Source organism: Eublepharis macularius, chromosome 4 (genome assembly GCF_028583425.1).
Source record: "Eublepharis macularius isolate TG4126 chromosome 4, MPM_Emac_v1.0, whole genome shotgun sequence".
Lineage (NCBI taxonomy): Eukaryota > Metazoa > Chordata > Lepidosauria > Squamata > Eublepharidae > Eublepharis > Eublepharis macularius.
This window is the reverse complement of record NC_072793.1, coordinates 39,073,817-39,093,231: the sequence shown is the minus strand read 5'-3', so window position 1 is coordinate 39,093,231 and position 19,415 is coordinate 39,073,817. Positions and strand designations below refer to the sequence as shown.

General features: G+C 43.3%; 1 protein-coding gene across 2 annotated transcripts in view; it reads right to left on the bottom strand.

The window, feature by feature from the left end:
* Positions 1-19,197, bottom strand: part of METRNL (meteorin like, glial cell differentiation regulator) — a 33,222-nt gene extending 14,025 nt beyond the window's left edge. Inside the window, exons 1-3 of one of the 2 annotated variants that reach the window (XM_054979021.1) lie at positions 18,903-19,197; positions 15,573-15,611; positions 11,697-12,085 (exon numbers count right to left, since the gene is read on the bottom strand). In XM_054979021.1, the coding sequence (XP_054834996.1) occupies positions 11,697-12,085; positions 15,573-15,611; positions 18,903-19,033 (559 nt within the window). In that variant the 5' untranslated portion in view covers positions 19,034-19,197. The remainder of the gene's footprint in view (positions 1-11,696; positions 12,086-15,572; positions 15,612-18,902) is intronic. The other variant, XM_054979022.1, reaches the window with a different exon arrangement.
* Between the last annotated feature and the right edge of the window lie 218 nt (positions 19,198-19,415).

Sequence of the window (19,415 nt, the reverse complement as noted above, 5' to 3'; positions counted from 1 at the left end):
TGCATGCCTTGATAAAAGCAGAAGAGACCTTCTGTGCTGTCCCTGCACAACTTGTAGCTTATCCAATTAAATACAGTTCATCAAGCCTTGGTAAGTCACCCCATTTCGCTACCAGATTCAGACCTGCAAAAACAGGTGGCTGATCAAGCACTGTAAGGCTGGATCCCTACATCATCCAGATCGGACAATGCAAGAGGTGAGTGATTACTACTACTGCAAAAACATCCAGCAATGTGTTGATCCCACCAACAAAGGCTGCAATATGCATCTGAAGGACTGCATCCAACCTGATGTGTCAAATGATGTTGTCATTAGTCTAATGATGTTGTCTAACCTCAGTCTGCTGTAGCCCACATATTTGCTCACTAGAATTCCCACAGTCTAGCAATATGTTTTTAAATCATCCATCTCTTTTCAGTGTGTATTCTACCTTAATAGCAAAAGGCTTAACTAATTGTGTTAAATGGTCTTCGATATACACTCTTAAGCCATAAACAATGCCCTGCTGGGTCAGACTCAATTCAACCTAATCATATGTTGGGGGGAGGGGCGTGCATGCAGGGGGGGGGCAACAACCAAGGTATTATGTGGTCCATTAGATATTGGTCATGCTCTGCCTGCCTTCCACTTTGGCCATCCTGTGGGTCCCAAACCAAAGCGGGTTGCGAAGACCGTGAAAATGGATCCTATGCTTTTGCATTTTATTGATTTGTTTTTAAAAGTGGTTTACCATACAAAGTAAATCGCAAAAAGTGTGGGAACCAACAGCCTATAGCATCTCAATTTGGGGTGGGTGATAGACTAGAGAGGAAAAAGCAAGAAAATGAAACTGGTTCTCTGTGGGTTTGTTACCTCTCTTCCCACCATTGTGCCTGTATTCAACCACTAAATACAGGAAAGAGTTTTACGATAAGGTCTTATTGGTTGTCACTTAAGCAGTGTATGAACTGTTATTCCAAAGTAATGACATGAAGGGCTGGAAACACCCTAAACAACTTTCTCTCCCCTGCCCCTAGTTATGGGGTGAGCATTCCAATAGTTCAGGCCACAGCTTACTGCCTAGGTCTACTTCCACTTAAGAAGTTGGGAACATCTACACGAGACTCACTTTTGACAGAAAGAGCAAACAGTGATTTTGTTCAGTTCAACCAGATGTAATAATAACCAACCACCATCCCGCTGTTATAAGACAGCAGCTCAGCTCAAACTAACCCTTCATACTTGTGAAACTTGTTAAGTTCTTATCTGGCATTCTGCTCTAGCACAAGAATAACTTTCCCTTGCCCTCTGGTATCAGGACAATAAAAACTAAGAGCTGGTGTATATTAACCCGAGTTGGAAAGCTGCCAGGAAAGTGTCACAACCCCACGTGGAATCCAGATCAGAGTGGAATTGAATTAGATGACAAGAAGCTGGTTAAAGCTAAACTTGGAAAGTAAATTAGTGAAAGAAGATCAAAGATTAAGGGAGCCTTTAAAATATCCTAAGCAAGCCTTTATTGGCTCTGTTTCTAAAAGTGGGCAAAGGTGTGAGAAGGCATAGATTTTGGGTTTGTTTCAGCTTCTCCCCCTTAATCTTCAACAGTTTATTGCAACAGCTGGAATTGTAATCAAGGAAAACTGGAGTAAGTACATGAATGATACTTGCTGACCAAAGGCACAATCCAAGTTTTCTCCTGCAAGCCCCACAGAAGTGATATGAGTAGTTCCCATTTGTTTTAACAGATCGTGTATACCTAAGACTAGATGGCAGATCTCTCCCCTTTGTCCTATCCTTTCTCTCAGGAGCTCAGTGGAACAAGTACTGTTACCCTGTTGTCCTCCACCCACACCCCATTTTATCCTCACCCTATTCTCCTCTACCCACAACCCCATTTTATCCTCACAACAAAACCCAAGAATGTGAGTGCTCTGTTATGCCATCACCACCCCACACTTCCTCAATGAGTAGAAATATGAACCTCACTCCTAGTTTGATACTCAAATCACTAGAGGGGTATTCAATTTAGAATCATGTATGAAATGAGTAATTAATTGGATTTCTTCACAGCCTCAAAAGAGTTTGACTATTTTTTTTTTGCCTGATTCATAAATATGGATTAGGCTTTACTTGGAGCAGATTTGAAGAAAAACAACCATTGAATATTACACCTTATATAGCCATTTCCAAACTGATTTTTATTTATTTTATCGTTTTTTTATTTAGAGATAGCTAGGCCTGTATACATGGTGAGTACAAACAACCCACGCTCTGATGAAAGGCTATCAAAATGATCCAAAATATTTGAAAACTAAGCAAAATTACATGGATTTCTTTATTACACAATATATTCTGCGGCAGAGATAGTTCCAGAAATATGGGTCAAAGAACTAAACTGAACACTGACTGTGTACTTTGATAAAACTGCTGAATAACTCCCCCAAATGCACTGGATATGTTTAAACAGACTTCAGTTACACAGAGCATCTCCTTTGACTTAACACTGGTAGTCCTGTTTAAGTTTAGCAGAACCAGCCATGAAGCACACTTCTGAAGAAACACTTAAGAGCCCATTTGTTTCTCTTTAACAAGATTCAAACTGTCAGGCACGTTTCTTGACAACTGCTTGTGATCTGTTACATTCTTGGCAAAGTCCTGGTAACTTCTCAGGAGAGCCCATGAGTGAAAACAAGGCCCACCGCTACCAGGCTTTCTTCAAGAAACCGTATCTTCAAGGTTACTACAGGAATGATGTGCTAGGTGCGTTCTAGGTCTGTATGGGGCGGCTTGGGGATCCAGTTGAATGACTGAAGAAATGTGATATACATATCGGAGATAGCAACAATGGACCTTCCCAAGACGACCTTAACTCAGCTACTGTGCCATGTGCTCCCATTTCATTAGAATTCACAGCTCTGCAAAATAGTTGTAAACATATTCATGGCATTTTTGAAGGGTTATCCCATTGTCTCCTGCAAAATTGTTTGTTCTAATTCTGATTCCACCCTACAGAAAATATTTCTTTTTTTTTAACATTTTTTATTTTTTATTAACTACATTAACTAACAATACAAAGGGAAGACAGGGATCAAGGGGAAAAAGGGAAAAATACCACAACAACTACAACATGTAACAACTATACTACACAAAATGTTTTCCCTTCATACTGCCATTATTCAAAAGTTAAAGCTTTATATTATATTGATGGAGTGGTTGACCTTACTAAATGCAAATTACAATTTAATTTCAAGTTAAATTTTTCTTCCCCTCCTGGGTCCCGGACGCAGTTCTCTCTGAGCAACTGCAGCCGCAGTGCTCGTCTCCTCCCCCTCCCCCTCAGACTTCTCCTTTTCGTCTTGCTTGGTGCACTGGAATTCTGGGTTCCTGTCCTCAAAATCCCTTAGTTGATCTTCTGATAATATCTTAAAGGCTTGATCTTTATGGCTGAACCAGATTCCTTCCGGGAATAACCATTTGTACTTTATTCCACGTTCTCTCAGAAGAGCTGCGAACTTTTTATACTTAAAACGTCTTTTCCGAACTAGAAATGGGACGTCTTTCAATATCTTAATTTTGTTGCCCAAAAAGTCCAAATCCGCATTGTATGAATTGTATAGGATAGTGTCCCGGATCCTCTTACCTACAGAAAATATTTCTGATAACCTGAAGTTAGCTGCAGTCTGAACAAATTAGCATGCAAAGAGTTTAAAGCTATAATGAAACCTGCCAGAGTGCCATAATCTGGATAATACCTTTTTCATCTCTGGCTTCCACCATACCAACAGCAAAGGAGGGCATGTCTTCAACATACACATGCCCCTAGGGTTGCCAGCTCCAGGTTGGGAAATTCCTGGAGATTTGAGGCGTGGCACCTGGAGAGGGGCAGAGTTTGGGGAGGGGAGGGACTTCAGCAGAGTATAATCCCATAGAGTCCAGCCATTTTCTCTAGGGGAACTGATCTCTACGGCCTGCAGAGCAACTGTAATTCTAGATCTCCAGCCACCACCTGGAGACTGGCAACCCTATCTGCCCTCCTCCAACTATGCTTTTAGTATTACAATTCTATCATCACTTCTGACACTTTCTAAAGCAAAATGGATGCTGAAGCTTTTTGTAAACCAGACTAGAAACAATAAGCCAACCTGCTAGGCAACTGTTTTGTGGGCCATGCCTCTTTAGACTTTAAGAGCATTCCTCCAGCTCTGTTTTTAGGCCTTGGATTATATTTATGTAATTCTGCTCAAACAACAAAAAACTGCATTCATCTGACTGTTCCAAATACCAGGATTTATTTTTGCACCTCTCTAACTTTGTTAATTTTATTTTATCCTCTAATTTAATCCAGCCCATCCAATCTATCCAGTGTAACAAGTTAGTCCCTACAAAAGCATATGCTATAGTATGCCGGTTATATTAAAACACTTCACCACTGTGATGCTCCAAAATGGATAAGTAATTTTGCATTAGAAGTGTTTTGTTTTTTCATAACAAGGGCATACAGAGCCCCCCCCCCCACCTTCTTTTAAGGGTAGTTTCTTTCTCAAGATACCCTACAATCCATTATTCTAAATGCCTACTGCCCAGGGGCCTCATATTCCAACTAGTTCACATCATCTTAAATTCTCCTTTCCAAATGAAATGAGCACATGTCTCACCCACCCAGTCAAGAAAACACAGTAATGATTAGATAAGGCAAAGCCAAGGCTCGCTGACTCAGAATTTACTGGGATACTTATGCAAGAAGTAGAGGGTTAGATTTCCATTTCAGCGCTTAATCTGTACCACTTTATCCTGTGTACTAGCAGAGTCAACTATTTAGAAAGATATATGCATGTGTGAGGGATTAGGAAAAGAAAGCATCCATTTATTAATTTTAATAACCTGTTTTGCATCTATGGAATGGGATGCATCCTATTGGGGAGGGCAAGTTTTCTTCTTCCAACCACTACTTTTGGGTGTAACCTTGCTTTGGCTCTGAAAAATATCGTTTTTTTTTTCTGTGAAAAGGTCATTATGTGTCTTTTGGCAGGCAAAACTCTGTAAAGCAGGTTCCAGAGGCCTGTGCAGCTTCAAATAAGCTATAGCAATTGACTATTTGCTCACACATCCTTCCGCCCTTTCCTCTCCTGCCAACAAAATTAAAGTCCAAGAGAATGGGCAAGGGATGAATAATAAAACAAGGTTCGGCTGTATACTTGACATTATGAAAGAGAAACAGCATCTAGCAAGAAAGGGGAAAAAATCAAGCATATCAACTGACAATTGTCGAGGCATGAAGGAACTTGAAGACCATCTACAACCTCTTCAGACGTTAACCCCCCCCCCCAAAAAAAAACCCAGACTTTAACCCCCAAAAAGAATCCCACTTAGGAAAGCGTACTCTAACAAATGAATGTGCCCACTCCCTGCTTAGAATATAGTCGGTAATTCCGCACACGTTGGATATTGCACTTCCAATCCTCTTTATAGATCATTTGGAATGGATTTCTTTGTGTGCGGAACAAAAAATCCACCTCAAACGATTGATAAAGTGCATTGAAAGTACATTATCCAACGTGTGCGGAATCAGCCAGTGTATCTCAACTAGAAGATACTTAACCAGTGGCAGATTTAATACTATCTACTGTAGATCACAGCTAAAAGTCTGGACTCAGGCGTGTTTCCACTTCGTCCTGTGCAAATTGCTCCCTTTCTTTTGTAAGCACAGCTTGTAGTGCAGCGTTCTGTCTGCATCAGTGCATCACGGATAAGAGATGGGCAATATTACATCTGCACTGAGCTGGCATGATTATCTGAGCACAGATATCCTAGACCTTCAATTCATGACTCACTTGGAAGCCAGGTTTGGCTCATGGAGTCACCGGGATCCTGCATTTAAATAGCTGCAGCAGCATCTTCCAGTTCAGACATCTTGATACATTCACCACATGGCAACGCACACTAAGGTTGCCACCTCCAGCTCAAGAAATTCCCGGAGGTATCGGGTGCTACCTGGAGAGAGTGAAGCTGGTGAGGGGCCTCAGCAGGGAAGTAATGCATTGGAGACCACCCTCCAAAGCTGCCATTTTTTCCAGGGGAAATGATCTCTGTAGTTTGGATATCAGCTGTAATTCAGTGTTCTCCAGGCCCCGCTAAGAAGTGTACCCCGAATACACACCAAAGCTCCAAACTCTTCCCCAGGGTCACCGTATGCAGATAGTGTGGGAGGGGAGGATTATGTGAATGGACTTTTAGCCTTTTTTCCTTGACACATTCACCCTTGAACCACAGAGAAAATGCTTTCCAGAGGAAGCATTCCTCAAAAGAACTTAAATCAACTTAAGGGAAAAGGCTGGATATTGTTCTTACTTAACTCAATCAATGTTTGAATGCAAGCCTTTATAAAAGTGTTTTCAGCTTGCTACCGGACATTAAAATGTAGGAAACCCATAAACCAGCAGAACCTGCCTTACAGTGAACAGATCTCATCAAGATAAAAAGAAACGTTTGTTAAAGTTTGACTTGCTTAATACACAGCAACCCCTGAAGGTAACAGGGGCTTATATTTCTGAATTCCAGTAAATTAAGTTTGCAGATCTTGGCTAAGACACAGGGAAGCAATTCTGCAATGAAAACCTAGACCTAGGAGTTAAAGCACTTTCAATACGTGGAAGGATCTCTCACGAAGTAAAGTGCTTTTCAACATGAATAAGAGGATTGGAATCCTGGCTGAACAGCTGCAAAGAGAGATTGTTCAAGCTCAGTGAGAGACCCCAACTTTCCTTCCACTAAAAAAAACCCACTCCAGTCAGCAGCGTGTTTCTTGTGTAGCAGTTATGAGCTTGTGGTATGCTTCACCCCCTCAAAAAAAAACCTGTTTGTTAACTTACAATTGCTCAATAGAAATTCCCATTTCAGATTAGACCAGAGGGAGGGAGAGGAAGAGAGAGAGAGAGAGAGAGAGAGATTAAGGAAGGGGAGCGATTTCTAAACAGTTGATGGAACTATCACTGAAAGAGTTGTTTTCTTGAGATTTTGCTCAAGATTTTGAAGAAGTTTTTTTTCCAGAAAAGGCCCAAGTTAGAAAGTGCAATTGTTGCATGCTAGATTCAAGAAGTTGCCCCATAACCAGTCCTCCTTTCTTCTGTAACATCTAGTACAATTTATCTCCTCTCCTGATTTCTTTATGGCATGTTTTTCATGGAATAAAAGTATGGAACTGCACATTTATATAGGACATTGAGAGAGGAGACAAACTGGGGTAGAGGAGGTAGCAGGGTGAAGGAAAGTACTTTGACATAGGGATGCTGTTTCAGCGGCTGCCCTGTGTTATTTGTGACCTGCCCTGATATCCTGTGGGTGACAAGCTGCAGTGGGCATCCTACAGTAACCACAGCATGAGGAAGCATCTACCTTCTGATAACAGGAGGTCTAAGGCTCTCTCTGTAAATACTGCTTTCAAAGTCAATTCTAGTGCAACCCTTTGTAGTTTCATACTTACAAAAGGTGAAGATACATGTAGAAAGCCAGAGCCTCTGCTTCTTTCCATGTTTATACCCACAAACACCCACATATATACAGAGCCATGTGGCGCAGAGTGGTAAGCTGCAGTACTGCAGCCCAAGCTCTGCTCATGACCTGAGTTTGATTCTGGCAGAAGCCAGGTTCAGGTACTCGGCTCAAGGTTGACTCAGCCTTCCATCCTTCTGAGGTCGGTAAAATGAGTACCCAGTTTCCTGGGGGTAAAGTGTAGATGACTGGGGAAGGCAATGGCAACCACCCCGTAAAAAGTCTGCCAAGAAAACGTCGTGATGCGACGTCCCCCCATGGGTCAGTAATGACTCGGTACTTGCACAGGCGACTACCTTTACCTTACCTACCCACATATATAATTTCTGATCATGTACTGCATTTCTCCTTCCTTCTTATATAACGTCAGCCTTAGCTTGCGTTCATCAGTGAACCAGATGTTTCCATCAATGCACCTCACAGTAGCTACTATTGAGATATGCAAACCTTCAAGGCATCTCCAGTGATAGCGATCCAATGTTGGAAAACTTTTTTCATAAAATGCTATCTTAAACTCACTCAAGCAATATAGCAAACTACTAAGACAGGTACATTTACTCTGGGAATAAACAGTTTCAGGTGGGTCCAATAGCACCTAGATCTTGCTCTTTGACTGCAGACCGACATAGCTACCCGCCTGAAACTATCTTCACTGAAGGCACCACATTCAGCTGCCTGCAACGGAAAATCCATCAACATTACCAAAAAAAAACAAAAACAACTTGCACAGGTACAGGCTGATAACACTTTTCTTACCAAATGCAAAAGACTTGATATAATACCTAAGTGACAAATCTAGTTGGGTCTTTAAGGTGCCATTGGACCTGGATCTTGCTCTGGGAATAAATGACGCTTGCTGTGAACAATTACAAGAAGGTATTTTCATGAAGTGCTCAAACTTCAGCAGAGAGACTGCAGCTCAATGACAGTGCAACTGCTTTGCATGTAGAAGAAACAAACCTTGGCATTTCCAATTTAAAGGATCAGGAATGTGATGTTTAAGACCCCTGTCTGAAACCATGGAGAGCCTCTGCCAGTCAGAGTAGGCAATACTGACTAAGTGTCTGACTCTGTATCAGGCAGCTTCATGTGCCATGACAGCAAGTCTGTCCTATAGTCGTTCTTGAAGTGAAGCTACTATCGTTCTGACCAGGGCTTTTTTTCAGCAGGAACGTGGTGGAACAGAGTTCCGGAACCTCTTGAAAATGGTCACGTGGCTGGTGGCCCCGCCCCCTGATCTCCAGACAGAGGGGAGTTGAGATTGCCCTCTGTCTGGAGATCAGGGGGCGGGGCCACCAGCCACTTGACCATTTTCTCCGAGGGCAACCCACTGAGTTCCGCCACCTCTTTTCCCAGAAAAAAAGCCCTGGTTCTGACCATAAATTTTGATTCCCAGCATGCCTCTTGCTGTAGCTCCCTTTCTAGCACTCCCAACTTCAATAATGCAGAACAATAGATCTGCAGCGCTGGCCGATGCATTGCCAAGGAGGGGGGGAAAATGGCCAACCCAATAGATTTAGAGACTTGGGTTTACAGGACAATGTTCTTTCATGGCTCCGAGAAACTTGCTTGGGAACTTATTTCTCATGGCTTTATTTGCAATGCCCAGATTGAGTGGGAAAGGAGGAGTATAAAAACTAATAAAAACGCTGGATCTACTAATTAAAACCCTGTCACTCTGCCAAGCACGGCTAATATGCTGATGCACTGTGCAGTGTCATGATTCTGGGGGGCAGAACAGGTCGTTAAAAGTATTAATGAGATGACTGGTAAAGCTTTGATCACAGCTGGATTAAGGAAGGAGCAGAAAAAAACAAAGCTAGGCTTCAATAATGTCACCAGGGGTATAAGAAAACATGCAAGCATTCATTTTGTTGATGAGAACATGACGACAAGAAAAGGTTAGACTAACAAACAGCAAGCTGGGTTATCAAGGCTTCACCCCCCTTTTGGTCCTATTCTTGAGTAGGCTAAATACTGAAAGGAAAAAAAGGCATGTCACATGTCTCAGGTTAAGATTAATTCAAGACTTCTTTATACGTATGAGACGGTATACCCAAAATTATAATGGCTTTTCAATATGCTTTACTTTCCTCATCTGAGATCCTCAAATGCAGTTCATTTTCATTCTGTTTTGCAAGCTATGGATCTATTGTTATATGCCTGAAACCAAACCTCTAGAGCCAAAAACCACAGGGTCACAGCTAATTCCACCAAATCATAGGGATATTTTCAAGGCGATCTGTGCAGCTCTAGAAAACTGAATCATGCCTTGACAAGGGAAAAGTTCAAATCTGGTTTGCAAAATATAAAAACTTGCCTCTTGTTTGCAACTTGAAGTTTTTATAGTTAAGAACCAGGCAACGTTATATACAGTATATTTGGCTAGTCTTTTGATTCACAATATGCAATTAAAGTAACCCTTGGGTTGAACCCTGCCCTTAAAGAAGCTTCCTTTAGATTGAACTGATTTCCTTTGTAGCATAGGTTTCAGTGAAATCCCTGTAGAAACATTGGACGTTCCAAGATACCCAACTTTAGAACATTATTGTAGCCAGTGCGATGAAATTAGACAATTTGTTCTCAGATAAATAGTTGTAATGGCAAATGCGCCACCTATCGGCTACTGAAGGTGTTGCAGCTGCTGTAGCCGCTGAAACAGATCAACACACTACATATGCATCATCACCAAAAACAGACATCTGTAACTTCAGATGCATTGAACTGACATGCAAAAAGCCAGAAGTACTTTGAAGAACAGAAGATCGCCACTTGCTAAAGATGAAGTATTGATGCATAACATTAAGATTATAAAAACAGATCCCTGAAGAAACTTGTGCAAAACTGAGTGTGGAAACAGTGTTGAGAAGCAACATAGTTTCTATTACACCCCAAGAAGATAAAAGCAGTATCAGCTGTTCTCACAGAGTACCAAATCTGGGCTCTGAACAGTATGTATCAAAGGTAATCAGGTCAACCTGTTTCTGTAAAACTGCCCAATGGATTTGTCTTAATATATATGAACTCTTCCCGCCCCACACTTGCGAGATGCTAAAGGAATTCTCTTATTTGTAAGCTCAAAATCAGTAGTCTTCTGGTCAGTTTGCAGGTTCAACACAATTTTCAAAGCGGAAGAATTGCAGCATTAAGATGCAGAATTTTGTAAAGAGATAGTTTGCCAATGTCTATATGTGTGAAAAAATTTGACCATCACATACACATTGGGTTAATTTCACTGTAGACCACAATTGTGCCCAAGGAGGAACATGTGAATAGGCAGACCAGTAGTGGGGGGAGGGGGGAAGCACAACAAAAGCAATAGGGAAAGGAAGGGAATTGCCCCTTAACAGTGTTTGTTGCACTGCTTGCCCTTTCAGTCAGGGTACCTGCAGCACAACCAATGTGTGCAGTTCTCACATAAGGGCATACACCATTTGTTGCTTGGAAAGAGTATTTCTGTAGAAGTATGTCATTTGATGTAGTCCGACTCCTAAACTCATAATCGATAGTTCTTCTTCTCAGGGCCAAACTACAAGCGATGCCTGACACAGGTTGGACACTTGTCAACTTTCCTCAAGTTTTGATGGGAAATGTAGGCATCCTGGTTTTGCAGCTTGGCTCTCTGACTGCTGTCCAATGAACTTTTCAACTGTCACTTGTCCAACATTCTGCCAAGCTGCCTACATTTCCCATCAAAACTTGAGGGAAGCAGACAAGTGTTCAACCTGTGTCATTCGTCACTTGTAGGTTGGCCCTGAATCACACTGATGTCAACCTCCAGAATTTGGAACCTAGATAACAATTCTACCCAGTACACCGAGTGAGGGAGAAGAGGAAGGCAACAAGCTGGTAGAATGTCTGATAAATATCTCAAAAGCTGTCATTTTCAGCAGAACAAGCAAAATGACCGCTGACTTGCCGTGAGGGCAAGGAGTACCAAGGCTAACAAGAGAAGTTGAAATACACCTTTAAAAATAGAGATCTTTCCTCTGCCAAGTAGTACAACTTCCTTAGCAGAGAAGAACCTGTTGTTGCTTCAGGATAGCTTTCCTGCTGTCCCTACACTTTTCCACTGCTGGAAAGCAAGTAAAAAGACTCCTCCTACACATTAAGTATTGGATGGGCATTAAGCATATGAGATCAGAATAGTCCAGTATCTTATAACTTACCATAAACCATGTGCAAATCTGATGCCGTCCCCTTGTTTATCAGTTCATATTGGAAGCCCGTAATCTTCCGACTAATGTCCTGCTGAGGGGTAGCCTCAACATAGAGTCCACCCTGTTCAAAGCTGAAGCAATGCACTCTGGTGGGGCTATGGTCTCCATCTTGGAACAACAATTTCAATTCTCCAGTTTTTTCCAAATAAATATTTGCTCCTGCAGAGTCTTTAAGGGGCTTTATGCAAACAATCCAATGTTTGGAAGAAGAAGGGAAAATGTTAGGTCGCAAGTTGATTATCAGTGCTCCTGTGGGATACATCCATTCGATGGATCCTTCAGAACAGCGGAGGTAGACCTGTTCAACATCTTTTTTGTGAGACTCATGTGTTAATCCACTAGGAAGAAAGAGATGAGAAGTTATTGAAAACGGGCATGCATTTTATTCCAACACAATACATACATGCTAAAAAAAAATTTCAGAGTCACAGAAATTTTGGGAATTCCTATGAAGACTTTGGAATGTTCCAATGAAGTGAGCTTTCATGTCAGACCTCTATAACCCTTAGAAATGGTTTCTGATAGGAGTTCAACTGTTGGTATCTCTCCCCAAAAGTCACTTAATTTTCAATTAACTGACACCTCCCAGGATCTCTCGGGAGTTCAGTTTATGTATCTTAATGAACAGTCAAACAGACCAACGAGGCCCGAATCATTTATAAAACCTGCGGATAAGGAGAAACTTTGAGCCTCAAGTCCAGTCCTGCCTGTGATCACACTGACCACCCTAAGAACCTGGCATTTGTGGCTCAGATCTAGCAGGGGAGTCCAACAAATAAAAGATGGACAATTTTCAGCAATTCCTCTCTTTTGCAGCAGACCTCCAACTCCTTCTCACGCGGTTCCTTGGAGACCCTTGTCTCCCAAGGACAGCGGTTCAGGAAGCACTTGGAGCTAAACTGGAAGAAGTTTGCTGATGGAAATTGCTTCTATCAGTAGAAATTATTACTGGAGCCAAGCCATGCCTTGGCTACAGAATTTAGAAATCCAGAAAACAGCTACATGACTTCAAACAGGTCTTATGGGTACTATATATTAAATTGAAGTGTTATACTCTGTTGCTATGCAGAGAAAAAAAATTTCTTCTATTAGGAGCCATTTTGTTTTTTAGCAGAAAGGTACAATACAATATCCAGATAAAGATTAATCAACAGTTAAACTGAGAAGATTTGAGGGCAGGGGAATCCACACACAAACCAACATATGGTTCTCATTTAAGGATGAAGCAGTTGGGAATATCAGTAGACTGTACTGTTCAGAGGTTACATGAGGAAGCACCAAAAAGAGTCACATTTTAGTCATAATCATTATACCCTCTGCAAACATGTGCTGCCGAATTCTCCTGAAAGCCACATCAAGAGCATAGAGGCTTGTGCAAGGAGGAGGCTGGCTCTTGACCTCTGTGCTTTTGCCCTGTGGCACAAGGAAACTCTTGACATATTTGAGAAATGCAACTCTCAATGGGGCATTTGATGCAGACTTCGTTGTTTGCCTTACGTGTAGAAATAGCTGTTCAGCAGCCTGTGTGTGTGGCAATGAGCGGGAAGAACACTGTTCTCCAAATGCCAGCACGATCTGGTAGGCCGCATTTCAAACTTTACACTGAATTCAAACTCCTTCTCAAAAGGAGCATCCATTCTGTGAAACAGGGACTGCCACTTATCTCAGAGGGCTCTTATGTAGCTAAATCAAATAAGAATGAAGTACTTTTTACCAGGGTGCCATTCAACCACTACATTGGCGCTTACTTTCTAAACCAAGCCCCGCTCCTTAATGTATTCTGGTCATTACTCAGATATGAGGACCAAATATGGCTCAAAGCCCATCCTTTTAGGGCTATGCATGCTCCAGAGTTGAACCCTTGCACTGAAAATAGAGCCCCTAAAACCCCTTGTCCCAGATCTACACCACAGTAACAACTTCAATGTGAGGTTGTTTAATTTCCCACTGAAATATGGTATTGTTACCAATGGTTGAAATACCAGTGGAAAGTCCATGAGAAGAATGTTTATCAAAGTTTGCTCATTGCTGGTGGGTAGTGGAAGTTTCCTTTGCAGTTAATTATATCCAATACGTTATAAAGGGGGCAAAGTCAAAGTTGAGAGGAGCAAAAATTTATGCACCGAAGTCCTATTGTAAGAGATGACCCAAAACGTATTTTGTATTGATGCTACTGAGCTGACTTGGCTAAATATCTCAGGACCTAATCAGAGCTGCTGCTCACTCAAAATGAAAAGACATTTTATGATATAACTATATTTTTACACTAAAAAGTCATAAGATTTGTTACCGAGGTGTTAGGCATGAAATTAAATACTAGCCAACATGCAAGAGAACAAAGAAGTTTAATGACATCTATTGAAATTAGTTGCACTGACTGAATGGAGAACCGAGGCTTTTCTCTGACCCCTAAATCCACATAATAGGCGCAATTGCCAGTTGATCTCACAATCTTCCTAGCTATGCCAAGATTTACCCCCTTTATGAAAAGCCTACAGCAATCCATACTGTGATCGTCTCTGAAAGCAATTTCTGTACCACTGTAGCCAAGGGATCCAGTTTCTAGCCTCTCTCTGCAAGACACGGAGAACATTGTTCATAGTGCACTTTAGCCAAGTCACTTTCCACCCTTCTTGAAACTTCCAACTGGCAAATCATACTCCAAGGGTACTTGAGAGTATAACTGAAGAATAGCTGGCAAAAAGACAATTCATGGAACATTTTTCATTAGGCCCCCAGTAGGCAATCACTTCCTAGAATTTACTAATGGGATAGTGAAAGCAAGACACAGCTCAGAATTATTAGTATAAATGGGAAACATTTTAAAACTCAACATATTCATTCTCAGATAGAAATGGGAAACTAAACAAACCAGGCAAGCGCCCTCTTTAGAGCCAGGAACAGGGCTTTTTTTCAGGGGGAACGCGGGGGAACAGAGTTCCGGAACCTCTTGAAAATGGTCACATGGCTGGTGGCCCCGCCCCTGATCTCCAGACAGAGGGGAGTTTAGATTGCCCTCCGCGCTGCTCAGCAGCGCGGAGGGCAATCTAAACTCCCCTCTGTCTGGAGATCAGGGGGAGGAGCCACCAGCCATGTGATCATTTTCTCTGAGGGCAACCCACTGAGTTCCACCACCTCTTTTCCCAGAAAAAAAGCCCTGGCCATGAATATGGCAATGCAGTTACCCCATTTTAGGTGGGTCAACCTGTTGTTTTGTAACAAGCAGGAACAAGAAGCCTGCTGTCATGGTACTGAGCAGCCTACAAAGTCAAGTCAGGAAACAAATACAGTAAGTAGTAGGGCTGCCGCTTACAAACCTATTATCCTGATTGCAAATGTCTTGGGAGGCTCACAACCCAAGTCTTTTCATTATGAAGCATGATTACCGTAGCTTAAATAATGTGGTCACAAATCGTGCACGGCATCTGTTCATAAACTGCAGGCAGTGCTTTACACCTCACCTGTCGCGGGAGCCCTCTGGGGGCCAGCTCATGTACAAAGAGCAGCTTGTTTTGCTATGCGGCTCTGTACCTGTGCCTCAGCTGCACACCTGTTTATTCCACAGCAGTTTCTGCCACTACAGCAGCTCATTCTGCACTGAAGGCTTATGTGGCCAGGGAGGCACATATGATTCATTTCTCAATGAAACCCTTTACACAGGAGTGAGAGCACATGAAAAGAAAAAAAAAACAAGCAGTTCTGGACTGTAAGAAGGCAAAGATATTCCAAAAGAAGCAAGCACTTTATTAAGGCAGACAACTCTGAAAGAAATCAATTGCGCAAGTCTAGACTGGGCACAAAGAGCCTTCCTGATTCAAGAATTACCTGATTGCCCCAGGATATGCGAGGCGCGATTGCCCCAAGCTAAAAAAGAAAGAAAGAAAGCTAGCTTACAAAGTCCATGGATTTTGAAGAATGATTGTACACACAAGCATTGAATTACATTCGTACATGACTCTCCTTGCCAAGAAACATTTAACTTCACAACAACCCTGTAAAGTAGGTTAGGCCAAGAGTGTGACTTGACCAAGGCCACCCAATGAACTTCACAGCCTAGAATCTGGCTTTTCCTTCAGTGGCAATCGTAAACTGGTTAAGTAGTAGACACAGAGGGAAGTAGGTTGCAGTCTCACTACCTTGGTCCTTCTGGAGAGGCAGAGATCAATTTGTTCTCTACATTCAGTTTTCTTCTTTCCTTGGATCAGACTAGATAATGTGACTCAGAGAAGAATCACCCGTTTTGAGAAGTTCCACCTATTTTCTAGAAGTCAGGTGTTCTCTTTTTGAGCAATTGCGAGTATCACAAAGACATGCCCCTGAAACTAAGAATACCTGGTGACAGATTAGAAGGAGAATGTTGGGGCTGCCCGACAACAGGGAAGAGAGCCATCTTGCTCACATACATCCCCTGCGGTTGGCCTTCACACCGTGACTGACAAGCACAAGAGAGACTGCATTCATTTATGTATTACTGTAATGATGAAAGCTGGTACAGGGTAGTGGCTCCAGAGCCGTAATTACAGATAAGGAAAGCCCTAGGTCAAATGAAGATTCTACCTAGAATTCAGAAGTTGGCCTTAGAAAAGACCCTTTCTTAAGCCCCAGATCTGCAGAGGAGGAGGGCTATACTGACCTACCTTGCAGGACTGTTCTAAAAAAAAAAAACTCAATAAGGTAGCATATGTGAAGTTCATTAAACAGTCCAGGATTGTTAGCATTACTGCAGCAACTAAATATTAACCAGAATATAAGGCTGGGTTTAGACCACTGAATTGTATGTTCATATCTCAGTCGGCACTGGGTTTAATAGGCCTCAAGGGCTTGCGAAAATAAGCACTTGGTGTCCATAGAGGGGGTGGGGGAGACAACTCATCCCACAAGGACATCAGGGATAATGTTACACTTCTACATACATTTGTGTGAGTGCCCATACAGAAAGACAAGCCTGTATGTGTGTTCTTGATAGTAATAACCACATTGGCGTTAGTTACTTCCAAGTGAGCTTAGGATACAGACTTTGCACACAAACCCATTTCAAGCAAACGCCACTATCAGGAATATAGCACTGAAGCTGTTAAACTGTAACCATGTGCCCCAAATCAGCTGTACATTTAGCACACAGGCCTTCTAAGATTGTCTGATAACATTCAGCCAGCCTCTCCCGTCACTATCTTTCCAGATAATGCAAATATTTGCTACTGAGCAGTCACAGGGGATTGTTTATTTCTTTGTTATGAGTTTTACTTAGAAAAGTGGAATTTGAATGCTTTACACAAACAGTCATGAATCATCTGGAATTTTCAAAAGCAGATCTCCCCCCTCCACCAGTATTAGCAAAAAGCGGTTAGAAAGAAGGCAACAATATCCTATTTCTACAACTTTATTTTTATGCCGTTTCCCAAAACAAACAGCAATTCCTTGCTTGAACAATCCAATTAAAAAAATAATCTTACGTGTAAAAGTTACTCCCTGCTACTTTGTTTTTTTAAAAAATAGCTCAAAATACAGGTTGCATATGTATTTCATTTAGCAGTTGTTTCCTGTCTGAATGGAAACCCTTTCCAAAGGTGCGACGTATAAGAGTTGCTTTAATCTACTACAGTAGATTAAAGGGAAGGAGGTTCACTTTATAAGATAAAGAGTTTAAAAAGATTTCACAACCAGAAAGATTAGCATAGCTGTGGATTAGCATAGCTGTGGCAGTCAAAGCATACAGGGTTAGACTTCGCCGTAAGCACTGCTGATTTACATCTAAAGTAACTAAAGTGACATTATGCCACAGGTGTAATGGAGACCAGGGTCTAGACCAGTATCTTTTTTGAAGAGTATTGTACAACAACAGGTGCTGCACGAAAGGTGAACCCTCGAAGTCAAGGAATGTTACTTTTCCCTCAAAATCTTATTTTACTTCGAATAACTTTCAGAGTTTCTAAAGAATCGCTAACACAGCCAAAACCAAGGCTTGATTCTGGAAGAGAACTACCTTCCAACCTCCCAACATACAGCAAAACCCAAACACACCCTGATCCAATCAGGTTTCAAAACCCAACCTTCAACTCCGGGGAGGAAAAGCCACCCCCCCCCTTGATCCGCAGTTAAACAAAGCCAAGCAGCGAAAACAAAATCCCAGCTTTACTACTTCTGCAAGTGTGTACAATACTCACAAACTCCGCCAACGCTGCTCATAAAAGGAGGGCTTACAAGCCTATTGCGTTACAATGAAGTTAAAGCTTGAACGCAGGAGGTCAGGGGCTAGGAGCTACAGAATGCGTTATTCTGGTGTTGGGTTTCACAGATGTGGAGTGTGTTGGGGACAGCAGAAAATCTCTACCTTTGTCTACTAAAAGCCAACAGCCCCCCCCCCCTCCCCTGCACACTGCTTGGGTAGTGCTCATCCTCAAACGCTCCTCGAATGTTAATCCGACTTCCCTCCGCAGCATCTTCCAATAAAGCCGAACGAAACAGCGGGAGAAATGGACGCTTCTTTTCACCCGTTCCCAACAAGCAGAGAAGTGCTGGAAGGGCAGCGCAGCACGAAGCAGCTCCTCTCCCGCCGCCCCTTCCTGGACGAAACTTCATTAACGAAAGCGAGCGGCTCAGGACCCCGCCGCGCACAAGACTGCGCGAGGGAGACACTGCAAGGGGCAGGAGCTTTCGGAGCCAGGCTCTTTGCGTCTTGCCTCGGCTTCGCTATTAACGCAAGCCGAGCCGAAGTGGCTGGATGTCAATGGGAGGGAGAAGCTAGCCAAAGGGAAGCCGGGCATTCCTTTACACTAAAGGGGGGGGGGGCACTCCGAAAAAGTACCGTGAAGGCGGCAGATCGATATCGCGCCATGCTTCCGAGAGAAGAAGGGCGCAGAGAACAAGACGAGGGGAGCAAGCCCGAAGAAGCGCTCGCTCTGTTTAAAGGGCTCGTTAACCCCCTCCAACCTGGTTCGAGGAAAACTCCAGCTAGGGAATGGGGGAGAGGAGTAGTAGGCAGCGGGAAAGGGGGCGTCGGACCTACAGATGCAGCGAGGCTTCAGGAGCGTATGCAGGGAAGCGAGCGGGGATATGCCCGGACAAAGACAAGAGCTCTTGGCAGCACATGCGAACGGCAAAGCTGCATCCCACCGGGCCCCGAGGATCCCCGCGGAGTCGCCGCCAAGCGCTTACCTCCCTCTCCAGTTGCACAGATCGCTCGAGTACTGCGCTGCGCAGCCCCTGTCCAGGACCAGCAGCCCCAATAACAGCAGCAGCAGCGGCGGAGGCGGCAGGAGCAGCCCGGGCACCGGGGCTCTCCGCATGGTCCCCGCCGAGCTGCCCTAGGACGGCTCCACCAGACGAGGCGAGAGGAGAGCGCCCGCAGCCCGCGCTACATGGCGAGGCGAAGCCCACCGTTCTCAAACCGCGAGGCGCAATCCCAGCCCCGCTGACCAACCACTCCGTGCGAGAGTGCACCGCTTCTCCAAGCCGGCGCTGGATCTGCGCTCCAGACTTAGCGAAGGGCGGGGAGGCAGTGAGCCCCGGGACCGCCCACTCCGGCGTCGGCTGCTAAAACCCGCAATGGAGTCGCGGAGCGGAATCAGGGAGCGAATTCCTCCTCAGAGACCGTTAGAGGTCTCCATAACAAGCTTCAAAGCGCCGTTGCCGCTTGGTGTGCTTTAAAGCGGCGGGCAGACAAAAATT